The following is a 19929-nucleotide window of genomic DNA, read 5'->3' on the forward strand; positions in this document are numbered from 1 at the left end:
TCCTTCCTTGCTCCTGCCCTGCCTCTTCCACCAATCCATTTGTTTTTATGGACAGAAAAGAGCAGGTGCTCGCTCTGAGCTGTACGATCAGGTCCATAGGCAACACCATTAAGGGCCATCTCCATTCGACTTCTATGAGTTAGTAATCAAACTGAAAGTGTGCCTGCCTTCATGTTCCAATCCAACCACATGGTCGTCCATACGGGAGAGAAACATGACAAATGCACAAAGTGAGAAAGGCTATAGTGGGTCTTTTTTTTTGCTCTTCATTTCCAAATCATCCTAAAGTATCTACAAATGTACTGTGTAGCTCAATGAAGTTACTTATAGGTGAATTGGACATGAAGTGTGAAAACGCTTAGGTACCATTGACGTGCATTGGATTCGTGCCGTAAATGCTAAAAAGTTAGCTTTTGAAACAGTGACCAGGTAAACAACACCAAAGCATCTGTTGCTGTCATAGCTTGTCCATAGACTGCTGAATGTAATGTGGGTGATCTATCCAAGTCCTGGTCTAAAGAGCAAGAGAACTCTTGGTTATTAGCCTGTAGGACTAGCTAGGTTTAATCTGTGTCCGGGAAGTCGTCCCTCACTGTTGTAAATCAAACCCCTCCACAGTGTTGAGTCTGGTCCTGATTGGTAACACTGGCCAGGGTCGGGGTGCAGCAGGAAGCCATCCGGGTCAGAGAGGCGTTCTGAGGCGTTCTTCTCTCTGGTTGCCGTGACAACAGAGTGCCAGTGTTGGACCGGCTGCTACCACTATTGAATGAAAAACAAATCTATACTGTCTCTTCAAACAGTAGATACGTGTTTTACCATGTGGATTTACGAACAGATAGTTATTTCACTGACAGTACACATACAAATGACTATGGGAAACCCATGAGAATTAGGGGGTAGGTCTATCTTTATCTCTTAAAAGAGCATGCTTGGAAATGGGACGATATGTCTGATTCATCCGATCCGCTAGGTGGCAGCATTGAGAATGTGGACGTCGAACAAAATCAGCAGAACCAGTCACTACTTCCCTTGCGCTGTGGATTAATGTGCGTTATTGTTTATCTTTGAATACAAATGTGTTTATTTCAAACTGGGATTGCAATTATTTCTTGATATAACTGTACTGGCTTCTCAGTAAACCGACTCTGAACACCCATGCCCGCCTCAGATTGTTGCCTTCGTCTCTGTAGGTAGGCTATTTGATGTCTCTTGCAGTAGTAACTAGCTAGCTGATGTTTAGCTAGCTCTGGTCCAGTTGATGTTTAGCTAGCTCTGGTCCAGTGCGTGTAACTCTATTTAGGAGCAACTCGTTGTCTTTGCGCGATTAGACCAGAGCAAGCTGGCCAAACGTCATAAATCAGGCAATCAACTGAATAACTACAGTAGCTATAGCTTTCCACAATGCAAGCTATCAAATAAACTTCGCTTTAAGTATATGTCGAGTTAATTGTCAATATGTAATCAATGCATTATTCATCCGGAAGTAACTAAGTTACTGCTTCGTTTTGCACCAACATAATACATTTGGTAGACTTTTTTTAATCTTTAAAAGAGACCTCTCTAGCAGCAAAATGTAGTGTTGAATTTCACAATGAAGATCTATTTATCCTATAATGATTTCATAGATTTTTAGGTTAATGATGTGAAAGGTTTAAAACCAGTCAGGTGGTCTTTCTCACCAATAATAGTTTGTTTAATATATCTACTTTGGAGAGATAATACTATTGGATTCCTTATTCTTAGTTAATTTGATTGAGTCTAATTTATGTTCTTAAATCTTACGATGTAGGCTTAATTTTCTCAATTCTAGTATTCTTATTTACTTTCTCTCCATTGAATCCATTATTTCTTACAGATGATGACCAGCTCTGTCTTTAAAGGAGAGGACAAGACATCCCCCACATGGTTCCATCCTAGAGCTACAAGACCCTAGAATGATGACCAGCTCTGTCTTTAAAGGAGAGGACAAGACATCCCCCACATGGTTCCATCCTAGAGCTACAAGACCCTAGAATGATGACCAGCTCTGTCTTTAAAGGAGAGGACAAGACATCCCCCACAGGGTTCCATCCTAGAGCTACAAGACCCTAGAATGATGACCAGCTCAGTTTTTAAAGGAGAGGACAAGACATCCCCCACAGGGTTCCATCCTAGAGCTACAAGATCCTGAGACATTAGTTTAACAGAACACGTTTCTCTGCCCAGATTGAGACTAGGGGTAATGTTCACCTACTCAGATGTTATTTCATCAACCATTGCTATAACATGATGTGGTTAGTTGAAACTTAAAATACATATCCAGGCGTTGTGAGATCAGGTCAGGCGTCAGCAACTTCTGAGCAGAGGAACGCTTCTTACATCAACTCAAAATAGAGGGAGGAGATTCACTGCATAGCGTTAACCTGAATCATCTCAAAATGGCTGCTATCGTGAGACTCCACAGACTAACGAAGGATCAACTGTCTCTCGCTGCTCAGAAGAACAATAACAAACCAGGCAGAAAACCAACGAAGAAGAAAAACTCCACCACCACCAGAGGAAGGAAACAATCCACAGGAAAAGGAAACAACTCTGCTGACAGTGAAAGTGTTTCTAGCCAGGTATCATCGGCCCCTAAGTGGTGGGGTCGCCCTAAGGGAAGCAAAAACAAACCCAAGATAAGTCTACAACTCTCCAGCGCCATCTTGAGGCCTGACGAGGTAAAACAAGAGGTAGGTTTAAAGTTGTGGCTTTTAAATTAACATTTAATTGATCTTGTATCGCATTTGTATCTGTCTGTGTGAATGTTACAGCTATATGTTTACTATATATCTGCCTGTGTGAATGTTACAGCTATATGTTTACTAGATATCTGTCTGTGTGAATGTTGCAGCTATATGTTTACTAGATATCTGTCTGTGTGAATGTTGCAGCTATATGTTTACTATATATCTGTCTGTGTGAATGTTGCAGCTATACACTACCAGTCAAAAGTTTTAGAACACCTACTCATTCAAGGTTTTTCTTTATTTTTACTATTTTATACATTGTAGGAGAATAGTGAAGACATCAAAACTACTAAATAAACATATGGAATCATGTAGTAACCAAAAGTAACCACAAAGCAAACTATATTTGAGATTCTTCAAGTAGCTACCCTTTGCCTTGATGACAGCTTTGCACATGCTTGGCATTCTCTCAACCAGCTTCATGAGGTAGTCACCCGGAGTGCATTTCAATTAGCAGGTGTGCCTTGTTAAAAGTTACATTTGTGGAATTTCGTTCCTCAATGCATTTGAGCCAATCCGTTTTGTTGTGATAAAGGGGGGGTATACAGAAGACAGCCCTATTTGGTAAAATACCAAGTTCATATTATGGCAAGAACAGCTCAAATAAGCAAAGAGAAACAACAGTCCATTACTTTAAGACATGAAGGTCAGTCAATGTGGAACATTTCAAGAACGTTGAATGTTTCTTCAAGTGCAGTCGCAAAAACCTGAGTTACCTCTGCTGCAGAGGATAAGTTCATAAGAGTTACCAGCCTCAAATTGCAGCCCAAATAAATGCTTCAAAGTTCAAGTAACAGTCACATCTCAACATCAACTGTTCAGGGGAGACTGTGTGAATCAGGCCTTCATTGTCGATATTGCTGCAAAGAAACCACTACTAAAGGACACCAACAAGAAGAAGAGACTTGCTTGGACCAAGAAACACGAGCAATGGACATTAGATCGGTGGAAATGTGTCCTTTGGTCTGGAGTCCAAATTTGCGATTTTTGGTTCCAACCGCTGTGTCTTTGTGAGATGCGGTGTGGGTGAACATGTGTATTTCCCACCGTAAAGCCTGGAGGAGGAGGTGTTATGGTGTGGGGGTGCTTCGCTGGTGACACTGTCTGTGATTTATGTAGAATTCAAGGCACACTTACCTAACCAACGTGGCTACCACAGCATTCTGCAGTGATACGCCTTCACATCTGGTTTGCGCTTAGTGGGACTATCATTTGTTTTTCAACAGGACAATGACCCAACACACCTCCAGGCTGTGTAAGGGCTATTTTACCAAGAAGGAGAGTGATGGAGTGCTGACTCAGATGACCTGGCCTTCAAAGTCCTGCGACCTCAACCAATTTGAGATGGTTTGGGATGAGTCGGACCACATAGTGAAGGAAAAGCAGCCAACAAGTGCCCAGCATATGTGGGAACTCCTTCTAGACTGTTGGAAAGGAGAATTGAGAGAATGGCAATAGTGTGCAAAGCTGTCAAGGCAAATTTTGATTTGTTTAACACTTTTTTGCTTACATGATTCCATATGTGTTATTTCATAGTTTTGATGTCTTCACTGTTATTATACAATGTAGAAAATAGTAAAAAATAAAGAAAAACCCTTGAAGTAGGTGTTCTAAAAATTTACTGGTAGTTTACTATATATATATGTCTGTGTGAATGTTGCAGGTATATCTTTTACTAGCTGCAGTGCCTTGCGAAAGTATTCGGCCCCCTTGAACTTTGCGACCCTTTGCCACATTTCAGGCTTCAAACATAAAGATATAAAACTGTATTTTTTTTGTGAAGAATCAACAACAAGCGGGACACAATCATGAAGTGGAACGACATTTATTGGATATTTCAAACGTTTTTTAACAAATCAAAAACTGAAAAATTGGGCGTGCAAAATTATTCAGCCCCCTTAAGTTAATACTTTGTAGCGCCACCTTTTGCTGCGATTACAGCTGTAAGTCGCTTGGGGTATGTCTCTATCAGTTTTGCACATCGAGAGACTGAAATTTTTCCCATTCCTCCTTGCAAAACAGCTCGAGCTCAGTGAGGTTGGATGGAGAGCATTTGTGAACAGCAGTTTTCAGTTCTTTCCACAGATTCTCGATTGGATTCAGGTCTGGACTTTGACTTGGCCATTCTAACACCTGGATATGTTTATTTTTTAACCATTCCATTGTAGATTTTGCTTTATGTTTTGGATCATTGTCTTGTTGGAAGACAAATCTCCGTCCCAGTCTCAGGTCTTTTGCAGACTCCATCAGGTTTTCTTCCAGAATGGTCCTGTATTTGGCTCCATCCATCTTCCCATCAATTTTAACCATCTTCCCTGTCCCTGCTGAAGAAAAGCAGGCCCAAACCATGATGCTGCCACCACCATGTTTGACAGTGGGGATGGTGTGTTCAGGGTGATGAGCTGTGTTGCTTTTACGCCAAACATAACGTCTTGCATTGTTGCCAAAAAGTTCAATTTTGGTTTCATCTGACCAGAGCACCTTCTTCCACATGTTTGGTGTGTCTCCCAGGTGGCTTGTGGCAAACTTTAAACAACACTTTTTATGGATATCTTTAAGAAATGGCTTTCTTCTTGCCACTCTTCCATAAAGGCCAGATATGTGCAATATACGACTGATTGTTGTCCTATGGACAGAGTCTCCCACCTCAGCTGTAGATCTCTGCAGTTCATCCAGAGTGATCATGGGCCTCTTGGCTGCATCTCTGATCAGTCTTCTCCTTGTATGAGCTGAAAGTTTAGAGGGACGGCCAGGTCTTGGTAGATTTGCAGTGGTCTGATACTCCTTCCATTTCAATATTATCGCTTGCACAGTGCTCCTTGGGATGTTTAAAGCTTGGGAAATCTTTTTGTATCCAAATCCGGCTTTAAACTTCTTCACAACAGTATCTCGGACCTGCCTGGTGTGTTCCTTGTTCTTCATGATGCTCTCTGCGCTTTTAACGGACCTCTGAGACTATTACAGTGCAGGTGCATTTATACGGAGACTTGATTACACACAGGTGGATTGTATTTATCATCATTAGTCATTTAGGTCAACATTGGATCATTCAGAGATCCTCACTGAACTTCTGGAGAGAGTTTGCTGCACTGAAAGTAAAGGGGCTGAATAATTTTGCACGCCCAATTTTTCAGTTTTTGATTTGTTAAAAAAGTTTGAAATATCCAATAAATGTCATTCCACTTCATGATTGTGTCCCACTTGTTGTTGATTCTTCAGTTTTATATCTTTATGTTTGAAGCCTGAAATGTGGCAAAAGGTCGCAAAGTTCAAGGGGGCCGAATACTTTCGCAAGGCACTGCATCTTTATGTATCATACGACCACCACTGAAGTTTTCTCTGTTCTAAACCAGGTGAAACAAGAGATGGACGAGCTGCCTATCGGGACAAGAAGTGATGAACACTGGTTGAACTCTGTGAAGACAGAGAGCTACGACCCAGAGATGGGTAACACCAGGGGACCTACAGAGAGCGACCCCAGGACAGATGCACATCAACTGGGTATCAAGACAGAGGATGCTCCCCTGTACCACCAGGATGGAGGGAGGCGGCTGCGGTCGGCTACCGTTCAGCTGTTCAATCTGGCTGCGTTGCGGTCTGAGCCGGAATGGTGGCCTCGCAACCAGAAGGTCCGCCGGTTCACGTGTCCAGACTGCGGCCAGAAGTTCTTCTCCAAAACCACGCTGGGGTTACACTCCCGGATCCACACCCAGTACCAGCCGTACTCCTGTGAGGTGTGCCATAAAACCTTCTCCCGGAAAGGCGGTCTGGTCGAGCACCGACCAATCCATGAGGTGGAACGCCCCTTCGCCTGCCTCCAGTGCGGCAGAACCTTCAAGTTCAAATCCAACCTGACCCGGCACATGCGGTTCCACAGCGACGCGCGGCCCTACGTCTGCTCCCAGTGCGGCCAAGGCTTCAAGATCTCCGCCCAACTCAAGAGCCACATGATTTCCCACAGCGGGTATAAACCGTACGTGTGCCCGGAGTGTGGCCAGAGTTTCGTCCGTTACATGAGTCTCAAGTATCACCGGCTGAGCCACACCGGCGAGCGCCCGCTGTCCTGCCCGGAGTGTCCCATGACCTTTGCCCGGCCACACACCCTTATGATCCACCGGCGACAGCACACCGGGGAGACGCCGTTCTCTTGCCAGGACTGTGGGAAGAGGTTCAAACAGGGGTGCCAACTGAAAGACCACGTTAGAAGGAAACACACAGGGGAGAAACCATACGAATGCTCAGAGTGTGACAAGTGCTTCGTCACTTCGGCGTCTCGTAAAGTGCACATGGTTGTCCACACAGGAGAGAAGCCGTACAAATGCACAGAGTGCTGTAGGAGCTACAGTCAGAGTGGGGGCCTGAAGAGGCACAGGTGTGAGCAGCAAACCAGGTGAGAGGAACCTCGGGGCTACGCCCCAAATGGCACCCTATTCTCTAACTAGTGCACTAGGGCCCATAGGGCTCTGGTCAAAAGTAGTGCACTATATAGGGACCATAGGGCTCTGGTCAAAAGTAGTGCACTATATAGGGAATAGGGCTCTGGTCAAAAGTAGTGCACTATATAGGGAATAGGGCTCTGGTCAAAAGTAGTGCACTATATAGGGAATAGGGCTCTGGTCAAAAGTAGTGCACTATATAGGGACCATAGGGCTCTGGTCAAAAGTAGTGCACTATATAGGGACCATAGGGCTCTGGTCAAAAGTAGTGCACTATATAGGGACCATAGGGCTCTGGTCAAAAGTAGTGCACTATATAGGGAATAGGGCTCTGGTCTAAAGTAGTGCACTATATAGGGAATAGGGCTCTGGTCAAAAGTAGTGCACTATATAGGGAATAGGGCTCTGGTCAAAAGTAGTGCACTATATAGGGAATAGGGCTCTGGTCAAAAGTAGTGCACTATATAGGGAATAGGGCTCTGGTCAAAAGTAGTGCACTATATAGGGACCATAGGGCTCTGGTCAAAAGTAGTGCACTATATAGGGACCATAGGGCTCTGGTCAAAAGTAGTGCACTATATAGGGACCATAGGGCTCTGGTCAAAAGTAGTGCACTATATAGGGAATGGGGTGCCATTTGGGATGTAGACTCAGTGTTCTGAGTGTAGGAACTGGAGAGAACTGGAGTGGATCCTTAAAGCAGTACAATCAGTTATTGAACCCTCAATAGGCTGTTCCATTGGCTGTTCTATCAGTTATTGAACCCTCAATGGGCTGTTCCATTGGCTGTTCTCAGTTATTAAACCCTCAATAGGCTGTTCCATTGGCTGTTCTATCAGTTATTGAACCCTCAATGGGCTGTTCCATCAGTTATTGAACCCTCAATGGGCTGTTCCATTGACTGTTCTATCAGTTATTGAACCCTCAATGGGCTGTTCCATTGACTGTTCTATCAGTTATTGAACCCTCAATAGGCTGTTCCATTGGCTGTTCTATCAGTTATTGAACCCTCAATAGGCTGTTCCATTGGCTGTTCTATCAGTTATTGAACCCTCAATAGGCTGTTCCATTGGCTGTTCTATCAGTTATTGAACCCTCAATAGGCTGTTCCATTGACTGTTCTATCAGTTATTGAACCCTCAATGGGCTGTTCCATTGGCTGTTCTATCAGTTATTAAACCCTCAATGGGCTGTTCCATTGACTGTTCTATCAGTTATTGAACCCTCAATAGGCTGTTCCATTGACTGTTCTATCAGTTATTGAACCCTCAATGGGCTGTTCCATTGACTGTTCTATCAGTTATTGAACCCTCAATGGACTGTTCCATCAGTTATTGAACCCTCAATGGGCTGTTCCATTGACTGTTCTATCAGTTATTGAACCCTCAATGGGCTGACCAGTTTTCCCTGTGATGCAGTCCCACTCTCACCTGATGTGTGATGTGAACGTTGCGGGACGGGTTCCCCAGACGCAGATTAAGCCAAGTCCTGGAACTAAAAGCAGGAGAATCTCCAGTGTAATAGGTTTTTATCCTAAGCGCTAGGCTTCATCTGTGGAAACCGGCCCTCCATGTTGTTAAACAGTCTTTGTATTGAAACTTCAAATCACATTTTATTTGTCACATACACATGGTTAGCAGATGTTATTGGTCACATACATGGTTAGCAGATGTTATTGGTCACATACATGGTTAGTAGATGTTAATGGTCACATACACATGGTTAGCAGATGTTATTGGTCAAATACATGGTTAGCAGATGTTATTGGTCACATACACATGGTTAGCAGATGTTATTGGTCACATACACATGGTTAGCAGATGTTATTGGTCACATACACATGCTTAGCAGATGTTATTGGTCACATACACATAATTAGCAGATGTTATTGGTTACATACACATGGTTAGCAGATGTTAATGGTTACATACACATGGTTAGCAGATGTTATTGGTTACATACACATGGTTAGCAGATGTTACTGGTCACATGGTTAGCAGATGTTAATGGTCACATACACATGGTTAGCAGATGTTAATGGTCACACACATGGTTAGTAGATGTTATTGGTTACATACACATGGTTAGCAGATGTTACTGGTCACATGGTTAGCAGATGTTAATGGTCACATACACATGGTTAGCAGATGTTAATGGTCACATACACATGGTTAGCAGATGTTATTGGTCACATACACATGGTTAGCAGATGTTATTGGTTACATACACATGGTTAGTAGATGTTATTGGTCACATACACATGGTTAGTAGATGTTATTGGTCACATACACATGGTTAGCAGATGTTATTGGTCACATACACATGGTTAGCAGATGTTAATGGTCACATACACATGGTTAGCAGATGTTAATGGTCACATACACATGGTTAGCAGATGTTAATGGTCACACACATGGTTAGTAGATGTTATTGGTTACATACACATGGTTAGCAGATGTTACTGGTCACATGGTTAGCAGATGTTAATGGTCACATACACATGGTTAGCAGATGTTAATGGTCACATACACATGGTTAGCAGATGTTATTGGTCACATACACATGGTTAGCAGATGTTATTGGTTACATACACATGGTTAGTAGATGTTATTGGTCACATACACATGGTTAGTAGATGTTATTGGTCACATACACATGGTTAGCAGATGTTATTGGTCACATACACATGGTTAGCAGATGTTAATGGTCACATACACATGGTTAGCAGATGTTAATGGTCACATACACATGGTTAGCAGATGTTAATGGTCACATACACATGGTTAGCAGATGTTAATGGTCACATACACATGGTTAGCAGATGTTATTGGTCACATACACATGGTTAGCAGATGTAATTGGTCACATACACATGGTTAGCAGATGTTATTGGTCACATACACATGGTTAGCAGATGTTAATGGTCACATACACATGGTTAGCAGATGTTATTGGTCACATACACATGGTTAGCAGATGTTAATGCGAGTGTAGCAAAATGCTTTGTATAAAAAAACATGCATCTACTATTAATGGCATGGTTGAGACTGAAAGCCTTTTGTTGGAGACGATTCTTACACCTGCATTGCTTGCTGTTTGGGGTTTTAGGCTGGGTTTCTGTACAGCACGTTGAGATATCAGCTGATGTACGAAGGGCTTTATAAATACATTTGATTTGATGATTATCAGGATGTATAGAACAGGTTGTACCATGAGGATGGGTGGAACGGAGTAAATGGAATGGATTCTAACACATGGAAACCATGGAAACCGTATGTGATGATTATCAGGATGTATAGAACAGGTTGTACCATGAGGATGGGTGGAACGGAGTAAATGGAATGGATTCTAACACATGGAAATCATGGAAACCGTATGTGATGATTATCAGGATGTATAGAACAGGTTGTACCATGATGATGGGTAGAACGGAGTAAATGGAATGGATTCTAACACATGGAAACCATGGAAACCGTGTGTTTGATGCCGTTCCACCTGTTCCGCTCCATCCATTACCACAAGCCCGTCCTCCCCAATTAAGGTGCCACCAACCTCCTGTGGTGCCATGCTTATGTCATTTATGCCCAACTGATTTAATAGAACGGATCAATAAACGTGTTGGTGAGTGATAAGGGCTAGTCAGAAAGAGGAGACAGTAAAAGGGCTGGTTTAAACAACACTGACAGGTTCAGGGCTGGTTTAAACAACACTGACAGGTTCAGGGCTGGTTTAAACAACACTGACAGGTTCAGGGCTGGTTTAAACAACACTGACAGGTTCAGGGCTGGTTTAAACAACACTGACAGGTTCAGGGCTGGTTTAAACAACACTGACAGGTTCAGGGCTGGTTTAAACAACACTGACAGGTTCAGGGCTGGTTTAAACAACACTGACAGGTTCAGGGCTGGTTTAAACAACACTGACAGGTTCAGGGCTGGTTTAAACAACACTGACAGGTTCAGGGCTGGTTTAAACAACACTGACAGGTTCAGGGCTGGTTTAAACAACACTGACAGGTTCAGGGCTGGTTTAAACAACACTGACAGGTTCAGGGACGCTCTTTAAGGAATGATGGAGGAGATTACAATGTAACTGAAGAATCACACTGCTTAAAAGGTGAGATCCCTTTTGGCTACTAAACCAGAGCCATGTCTTACGTATCCAGCAGGTTAGTGTGATTAACAGGGTTGGCTGTAGGGAGGATCTATGTGACATTTTGCTTTGACCTTTGACCTTGTAGCCTAACGGGGCAGTTGAAGGGCACTACGGAACACGCCAGCACTGCATGAACTTTAAACTTGAGAGTTGACTAAAAGTAGATGAATGAATCTGCTATGTTCTGAGCGAACTAAAATGGACTACGAATGAATATATAATTTTTACTTATACTGATTAAGGAGGTATATTAAAGACTTAAAAACAATATGAAATATAACAGGAATCCATTTCAAATTGCTGTAATATTGCTTGCTATAAGTTACATTGGGACAAGATGTCCCATAACATCTGTTCAGTCATTTGGTGACCTGTTTTTCTTGAAGCAACTTTTTTTATTTTTTTTATTAATTCTTTCAGTAGACGACGACGTATCAAAGTAAACCGCACCTTTTTCACTGATGAGGTCATTCCATGGCACTTCCTGTAACCCCGTTGATAATGGCTGACCTTGGCTTCGACCTCAGCCCTTCAGACTGTCTCGGGGAGATATACAAACATTTACAAATTCACACAACTACACACTTGTACAAGTGTGAAATAGGACAAATGGAGGCACCTGCGTACCATACTGTCGAGGTAAATGTTATTAAATATTTGCTTATGTCAGGAGGGAAGGAATTACCGGGAAAATAAAGCGTTTTGATAATGAACAAAAAAGGAAGTAATGCTGTAACTCCTGGGCTGTCAGGAGGAGTCATAGTTGATACCAGAATTGTGTCAAATATTCTGACTTAAAAATAAAATAAATGCTTTGAATCAATAGATATAGTAGTGTTAGATTGTATTTCTAATGTTTTGATTTCACCTCTGTTACAATAAAGAAGACTACCACAGTATGGCTGAGGTAATTAGAGGAGACTACCACAGTATGGCTGAGGTAATTAGAGGAGACTACCACAGTATGGCTGAGGTAATTAAAGAAGACTACCACAGTATGGCTGAGGTAATTAAAGGAGACTACCACAGTATGGCTGAGGCAATTAGAGGAGACCACCACAGTATGGCTGAGGTAATTAAAGGAGACTACCACAGTATGGCTGAGGTAATTAGAGGAGAACAGACCGACTCAGGTAAGAAGCCCCTCAGAATGAGCTTTTCATTTAGTTTTTGGTGTCTCGACTTTTCCTGGTTTCAGGTTCATTAATATCATCACTTATAGGACTCGTTTAGATTGTCTGTGATTTTCTCTGGGCAGAAAGCCCCTGGCCTTGTCGTCAAGAGTATCAGTAGCTCAGAGTCTTACTGACACTCATTTAGATTGTCTGTGATTTTCTCTGGGCAGAAAGCCCCTGGCCTTGTCGTCTAGAGTATCAGTAGCTCAGAGTCTTACTGACACTCATTTTTACTGTGTTTTACATTTGATTCATGCATTTCACTCTGTTGTTCATGCAGATAAATTATGATTTAATGGTTATGGTTCACTGACGAGGAGAAGGAACACTGTGAAGTCAATCCAGGAGAGTTTTGGATCACAAAGTTCACGAGTGCTGTTAAAGACCTGTTGAAGGGTAAACCTATAATGGCCTTTCTGAAGAGCAGTCCAGACCTTCAGGTGCTCAATGCTAACTGGTGGTGGATCCAATGTCTTCAACATTGAAGTCAAAGGCAACATTGGAGAAGTTAAATGACTGCATGACAATATTTATACATTATCATACCAGAACTGGGGATACTACTACATGGAAGAGGCAGAAAGATCAGAGCTGAAGAGCCATGGAGGAGAGAAGAGGCAGAAAGATCAGAGCTGAAGAGCAACGGAGGAGAGAAGAGGCAGAAAGATCAGAGCTGAAGAGCAACGGAGGAGAGAAGAGGCAGAAAGATCAGAGCTGAAGAGCAACGGAGGAGAGAAGGGGCAGAAAGATCAGAGCTGAAGAGCAACGGAGGAGAGAAGAGGCTGAGAGATCAGAGCTGAAGAGCAACGGAGGAGAGAAGAGGCAGAAAGAACAGAGCTGAAGAGCAACGGAGGAGAGAAGGGGCAGAGAGAGGTGAAGGTGAAGAGCAAAGAAAGACAATATTTTACAACATACATTTTCTGCCTTACAGGAGGCAAAACAAATTCGGACATAAAATATCTAGCACAACTAGCTACATTAAGTTGTCTCTTCAAACAGTAGCTACGTGTATTACTATGTGGTTATGGTTTTAGGTGCAGATAATTCATTTGCAGACAGTATATCCACAGATGAAAAGAGAAAATCCATAAGAATTGGGTCTATAAGAATATCTCTAATAGAGCATATTGTAGTATGGAAATGGGACGAAATGTCTTCATCCGCTCCGCTAGGTGGCAGCACTGAGAATGTGGAGGTCTTGGAACAAAATCAGCAACAGTAGTCACTACTTCCCATGCGCTGTGGATACATGTGGTATTATTTATCTTGGAATGCAACAGTGTTTCTTGCAAACGGGGATTGCAATTATTTATCTGAAATGAAATGTACAGGCTTCTCAGTAAATCGACTCGTACCAGCCATGACCACTGCAGATTGTTGCCTCCGTCCCTGCTGATGTCTGTTGCAGTAGTAGACCAGAGCTAGCTGACCAAGCATCATCGACTAGCTAGCTCCCGAATAACTACAGTAGCTTTCGCTTTCCACAATGCAAGCTATCAAATACACTTCGCTGCAAATATCCAACGGGGGAGTTGATTATCACTATATAATCAATGCGGTATTTATCCAAAAGTAACTTTAGATACGGATTCGTTTTGCACCAACAGAATGCATTTGATGGACTTTGTTTTATCCTTAAAAAAGACTCTTACAGCAACATTTAATTAGTGTTGTATTTCACCATGAAGTTCTGTTTAACCTGGAGTTATCTTGTGGATTTTTAGTTTAGGGATGTTAAAAGTAATTTTAAAAAACGGTCTTAGACACATAATTGTTTATTTAAAGATGCAATATGTAACTTTTTGGGCTACCTGGACCAAATTCACATAGAAATGTAAGTTATAGATCTGTCATTCTCATTGAAAGCAAGTCTTAGAAGCGGTTGATCTGTTCTGTGTGTACTATTTCTATGCTTCCTGTTCATAAAATGTGTTTTATGCATCTTTTACTTTCAGTTTTGTACACCAGCTTCAGACAGCTGAAAATACTACACTGGTTATGGAAAAGATACTACACAGTGGTTTAGGGTACAATGATTCTCTACACTGTACATGCTGGTTTTGTCAAACTGAAAGTAGGTGAACTATTCCAACATTATCAACCAGGAAATGGCGGAGGGATTTCTGCATAGGACATCTTTACTATAGTAATATATCTACTTTGGAGAGATGATACTATTCGTTTCCATTATTCTTATTCTGGTCAATTCAAAAAAAAAATGTGGGTTGATATGCTTCTTTTCTTACTTTGTAGGCTTAATTTTCTCAATTCTTATTGACTTTCTCTCCATTGTTTCTTACAGATGATCACCAGCTCTTTCTTTAAAGGAGAGGACAAGACAAGACATTCCCCACAGGGTTCCATCCTAGAGCTACAAGACCCTAGAATGATGACCAGCTCTGTCTTTAAAGGAGAGGACAAGACATCCCCCACAGGGTTCCAACCTAGAGCTACAAGACCCTAGAATGATGACCAGCTCTGTCTTCAAAGGAGAGGACAAGACATCCCCCACATGGTTCCATCCTAGAGCTACAAGAGCCTGAGACATTAGTTTAACAGAACACGTTTCTCTGCCCAGATTGAGACTAGGGGTAACGTTCTCCTGCTCAGATGTTACATTCATCAACCAATGGTTGCCTGCCACACCATCAACGGTGTTATAGACTGACAGATTGCTATAACATGATTTGGTTAGTTGACACAATGCCTGGATAGGTATTTTAAGTAAGATCTGTCAGGTGTCAGCAACTTTTGACCAGAGAAACTCGCCTTACATCGACTCAAAATGGCTGCTATCGTTTCTTTACCTATCGTGAGACTCCACAGACTAACAAAGGATCAACTGTCTCTCGCTGCTCAGAAGAACAATAACAAACCAGGCAGAAAACCAACGAAGAAGAAAAGCTCCACCACCACCACCACCAGAGGAAGGAAACAATCCATAGGAAAAGGAAACAACTCTGCTGACAGTAAAAGTGTTTCTAGCCAGGTATCATCGGCCCCTAAGTGGTGGGGTCGCCCCAAGGGAAGTAAAAACAAACCCAAGATAAGTCTACAACTCTCCAGCGCCATCTTGAGGCCTGACGAGGTAAAACAAGAGGTAGGTTTAAAGTTGTGGCTTTTAAATTAACATTTAATTGAGATCTTGTATCGCATTTGTATCTGTCTGTGTGAATGTTACAGCTATATGTTTACTAGATATCTTGACTGGTTTGTAAGTTTCCTCAGAGAAAAATAAAGGTATTCTAAATTAAACCAGGTGAAACGAGATGGACGAGCTGCCTATCCGGACAAAAATTGAACACTGGTTGAACGCTGTGAAGCCAGAGAGCTACGACCCAGAGATGGGTAACACCAAGGGACCTCCTACAGAGAGCGACCCCAAGACAGATGCACATTACCTGGGTATCAGGGCAGAGGATGCCCCCCTGTACTTCCAAGATGGAAGGAGACGCCTGCGGTCGGCTACCAGCCAGCCGTTCAATCTGACTGCATTCCGGTCCGACCCAGAATGGCGGCCTCGCAACCAGAAGGTCCGCCGGTTTCCGTGCCCAGATTGTGGACGGAAGTTCTTCTCCAAAACCACGCTGGAGTTCCACTCCCGGATCCACACACAGTACCGGCCGTACTCCTGCGAGGTGTGCCGCAAGACGTTCTCCTGGAAAGCCACCTTGGACGACCAATTCACGATGCAGAACGTCCCTTCGTCTGCCCCCAGTGCGGCAGAACCTTCACGTTCAAATCCAACCTGACCCGCCACATGCGGTTCCACAGTGATGCGCAGCCCTACGTCTGCCCCCAGTGCGGCCAAGGCTTCAAGATCTCCGCCCACCTGAAGCGCCACATGACGGCCCACAGTGGGTGTAAACTGTACGTGTGGCCAGAGTTACATGAGTCTGAAGTATCACCGGCTGAGCCACACCGGCGAGCGCCCGCTGTCCTGTCCAGAGTGTCCCATGACCTTTGCCCGGCCGCACATCCTTATGGTCCACTGGCTGAAACACACCGGGGAGACGCCGTTCTCTTGCCAGGACGGTGGAAGCCAGTTCAAACAGCGGTGCAAGCTAAAAGACCACGTCAGAAGGAAACACACAGGGGAGAAACCTTACAAATGCTCCGATTGCGACAAGTGCTTTGTCACTTCGGCGTCCCGTAATGCACACATGGTTGTCCACACCGGAGAGAAGCCGTACAAATGCATGGAGTGTGGTAAGAGCTACAGTCAGAGTGGGAATCTAACGCAGCACATGAGGAAACACACAGGGGAGAAACCATACAAATGCTCTGAGTGCGACAAGTGCTTTGTCAATTCTACGTCCCGTAAAGTGCACATGGTTGTCCACACAGGGGAGAAGCCGTACAAATGCACGCAGTGCGGTAAGAGCTACAGTCAAACTGGCTCCCTGAAGAGGCACAGGTGTAAGAAGACACCCAGGTGAGAGGAACCTCCGGGGTACATCCCAAATGCCACCCTATTCCCTATAAAGCAAGAGAATCTCCATTGAAATAGGGTTTTTATCCCAGGACCAGGCCCTACTGGTACATAGAGAAGCTGTATTGAAACGGTCCTGCCCAAATGGTTGACTGATGAATTGAACGGATCAATAAACTGACTTGTTTGACTGTATTGTGTGAATGTGTCTCCATAGTGGCAGCGTTGAGGCTGCTTCTGATTGGTAACACTGGGCAGGGTCAGAGTTCAGCAGGAAACACCGTCATTGGCAGAGACCTTCTGAGTGGACTTCTCTATGGTTGCCATGACCACAGATTGTGAGAGTTGGACCGGGCCAGCTGCTACTACCGCTAGAGGGTCAACCAGACGGGCCTCCCGCCACGTCGACCACACCCCGGGCCTCCCGCCACGTCGACCACACCCCGGGCCTCCCGCCACGTCGACCACACCCCGGGCCTCCCGCCACGTCGACCACACCCCGGGTCTTTCCGCCTCTCCAGGATCTCACACGTTCCTGCTGGTGATCAGGGGGTGAGGTTCGCAGAGGGATACCCTCATGAGGTGGATCCAGGAGAACTTTAGAGAAGTATTTAATGTACACTGTGGTGCTGTTCACTGGGGGAGACCAGCTAGAGGGGAGACCAGCTAGAGGGGAGACCAGCTAGAGGGGAGACCAGTGGAGGTCCTACTGAAGGACAACAGTCAACTGCTACAACTAATCAGTACCTGCAGGGGCAGATATCATGTCTTCAACAACAAGGAGAAAGGTGACCACACTCAGGTCACAGAGCTGCTGGAGAAGAGAGAGGAGATGGAGGAGAGCAATGGTGGAAACCACTTCAATGTCAACACACCCAGTAAGGGAGAAAGAAGGGTCTGGTGGTCACCATGGTGATGTTAGTGGCAGTTGGAGCTGTGTTCAAATTGATCATTGATGACTTATGGAGCAAAATACAAGATGGTGATGTGAAAATCAATACATTATGACTACATTGAATTACAGAGCTTTGATCTAAGTTTTGGTTCGACTCATTGTTGACTTTTATTTACTCCCATTTTATGAGAGTGTGAATGATGGTCATATGTCATTAAGGAGATACAGAATTCTCAAAACATTCTGCATTGTTGTCCAACACATTTGTAACAAATCATGAAATAAATTGAGATTTTTTTAATGTAAACTAATTATTTAACAAATGAATGAAAATATCTACAGTGTACAAAACATTAAGAACACCTTTCCATGACAGACTAACCAGGTGAAAGCTATGATCACTTGTTAAAGAGTTCAATCAGTAAAGATGAAGGGGAGGAGTCAGGATAAAGATGAAGGGGAGGAGTCAGGATAAAGATGAAGGAGTCAGGTTAAAGATGAAGGGGAGGAGTCAGATTAAAGATGAAGGAGTCAGGTGAAAGAAGGGGAGGAGTCAGGTGAAAGAAGGGGAGGAGTCAGGTTAAAGATGAAGGGGAGGAGTCAGGTTAAAGATGAAGGGGAGGATGCAGGTTAAAGATTAAGGGGAGGAGTCAGGGTAAAGATTAAGGGGAGGAGTCAGGTTAAAGATTAAGGGGAGGAGTCAGGTTAAAGATTAAGGGGAGGAGTCAGGTTAAAAATTAAGGGGAGGAGTCAGGTTAAAGATGAAGGGGAGGAGTCAGGTTAAAGAAGGATGTTTAAGCTTTGAGACATGGGTTGTGTGTGTGTGCCATTCAGAGGGCGAACGGGCAAGACAACATATTTAAGTGCTTTTGAACAGGGTATGGTAGTAGGTGCCAGGCACACCGGTTTGTGTCAAGAACTGCAACACTGCTGGGTTTTTCCACGCTCAACAGTTTCCCGTGTGTATCAAGAATGTTCCACCACCCAAAGGACATCCAGCCAACTTGACACAACAGTAGGAAGCATTGGAGTCAACATGGACCAGCGTCTCTGGAGTCCGTGCCCCAATGAATTGAGGCTGTTCTGAGGGGAAACGTGGTGGCTGGTGGGGGTTCAACTCAATATTAGGAAGGTGTCTTTGATGTTTCGTACACTCAGTTTATACTGTATCTTTAAGGTTTATGTTAGAGGTAATGATTGTAGATCGTACACGCACAGATGAATAGGGGAAACCCATAAGAATCTATCTAATTGGTATTGTACATGTATTAAATGGAACGAAATGTCTAATTCCTCCGCTCCGCTAGGTGGCAGTAATGGTAATGTGGATGTCTTGACCAAGAAGAGCAGCAGAAGCAGTCACAACTTCCTTTGATCTGTCTGTTCAGGGTTGCCATGTTCGCAGTTTTGACATTTGGGTAACTTTGAAAATGATGTCACGGGTGAAAATGTATTGGTCACGGGTTGCGGGTTTTTGGGCTACTTCTAAGTTGCACTGCGGTCGCCATGGCATTTCTCTTAAAAAATAAACACTGGCTGTTGACAAACATTCAGTTGATATACATATGAATATTTTATCCAATGATTGAAATTAAGACTGATCCTCAGTAGCCCATCCCAGCAGGTTATTGGGAAACACAAGCACTTCTTACCTCAAATCGCCAAACTATTCATGTAGAATAAATGAGTATTAATTTGAACTAAGCAATACGCTAAATTGTTCAGTTTACATTTTGCCTCGTCTACTGTAGACTATCTATTAGCTGCAGGCCTATCAGGGGCTATAGGCTACATCTAAGCAAATACCTGCATCTAGGCAAACCATGGCAAAGTTGAATTACAATCATGACCCCAGATTTTAGTTTGTAGCCTTTGCTTATTAAAGTGACAAGGTAATCTCACAAATGGTCAATTTATAACGGTTTGTTATCTTAACATCTGGCTTCATACTAACAGCACAATTGACAGAAAATAGCAAAACATTCAGGGTTTTTTTTCCTATCCAAGTGTTTCTCGCTCAGATTTGTAGATCCTCCGTCCCTGAACATTGTCCAACTTTCATCACTCA

General features: G+C 43.4%; 2 protein-coding genes across 2 annotated transcripts; both read left to right on the forward strand.

Annotated features, from left to right (window-relative positions):
• Positions 1 to 1019: 1019 nt before the first annotated feature.
• Positions 1020 to 8844, forward strand: LOC139423674 (zinc finger protein 479-like). The gene is made up of 3 exons (XM_071175285.1): positions 1020 to 1190; positions 1856 to 2711; positions 6122 to 8844. The coding sequence occupies exons 2-3, from the start codon at positions 2418 to 2420 to the stop codon at positions 7160 to 7162; spliced, it is 1335 nt and encodes a 444-aa protein (XP_071031386.1). The 5' UTR covers positions 1020 to 1190; positions 1856 to 2417; the 3' UTR covers positions 7163 to 8844.
• A 7450-nt stretch (positions 8845 to 16294) lies between these two features.
• Positions 16295 to 17214, forward strand: LOC139424221 (zinc finger protein 79-like). The gene is made up of 3 exons (XM_071175901.1): positions 16295 to 16391; positions 16483 to 16969; positions 17184 to 17214. Exons 1-3 carry the CDS (start codon positions 16295 to 16297, stop codon positions 17212 to 17214), a joined length of 615 nt encoding a protein of 204 aa, XP_071032002.1.
• The last annotated feature ends 2715 nt before the right edge of the window (positions 17215 to 19929 follow it).

This window comes from Oncorhynchus clarkii, chromosome 13 (genome assembly GCF_045791955.1).
Source record: "Oncorhynchus clarkii lewisi isolate Uvic-CL-2024 chromosome 13, UVic_Ocla_1.0, whole genome shotgun sequence".
Classification (NCBI taxonomy): Eukaryota; Metazoa; Chordata; class Actinopteri; order Salmoniformes; family Salmonidae; genus Oncorhynchus; species Oncorhynchus clarkii.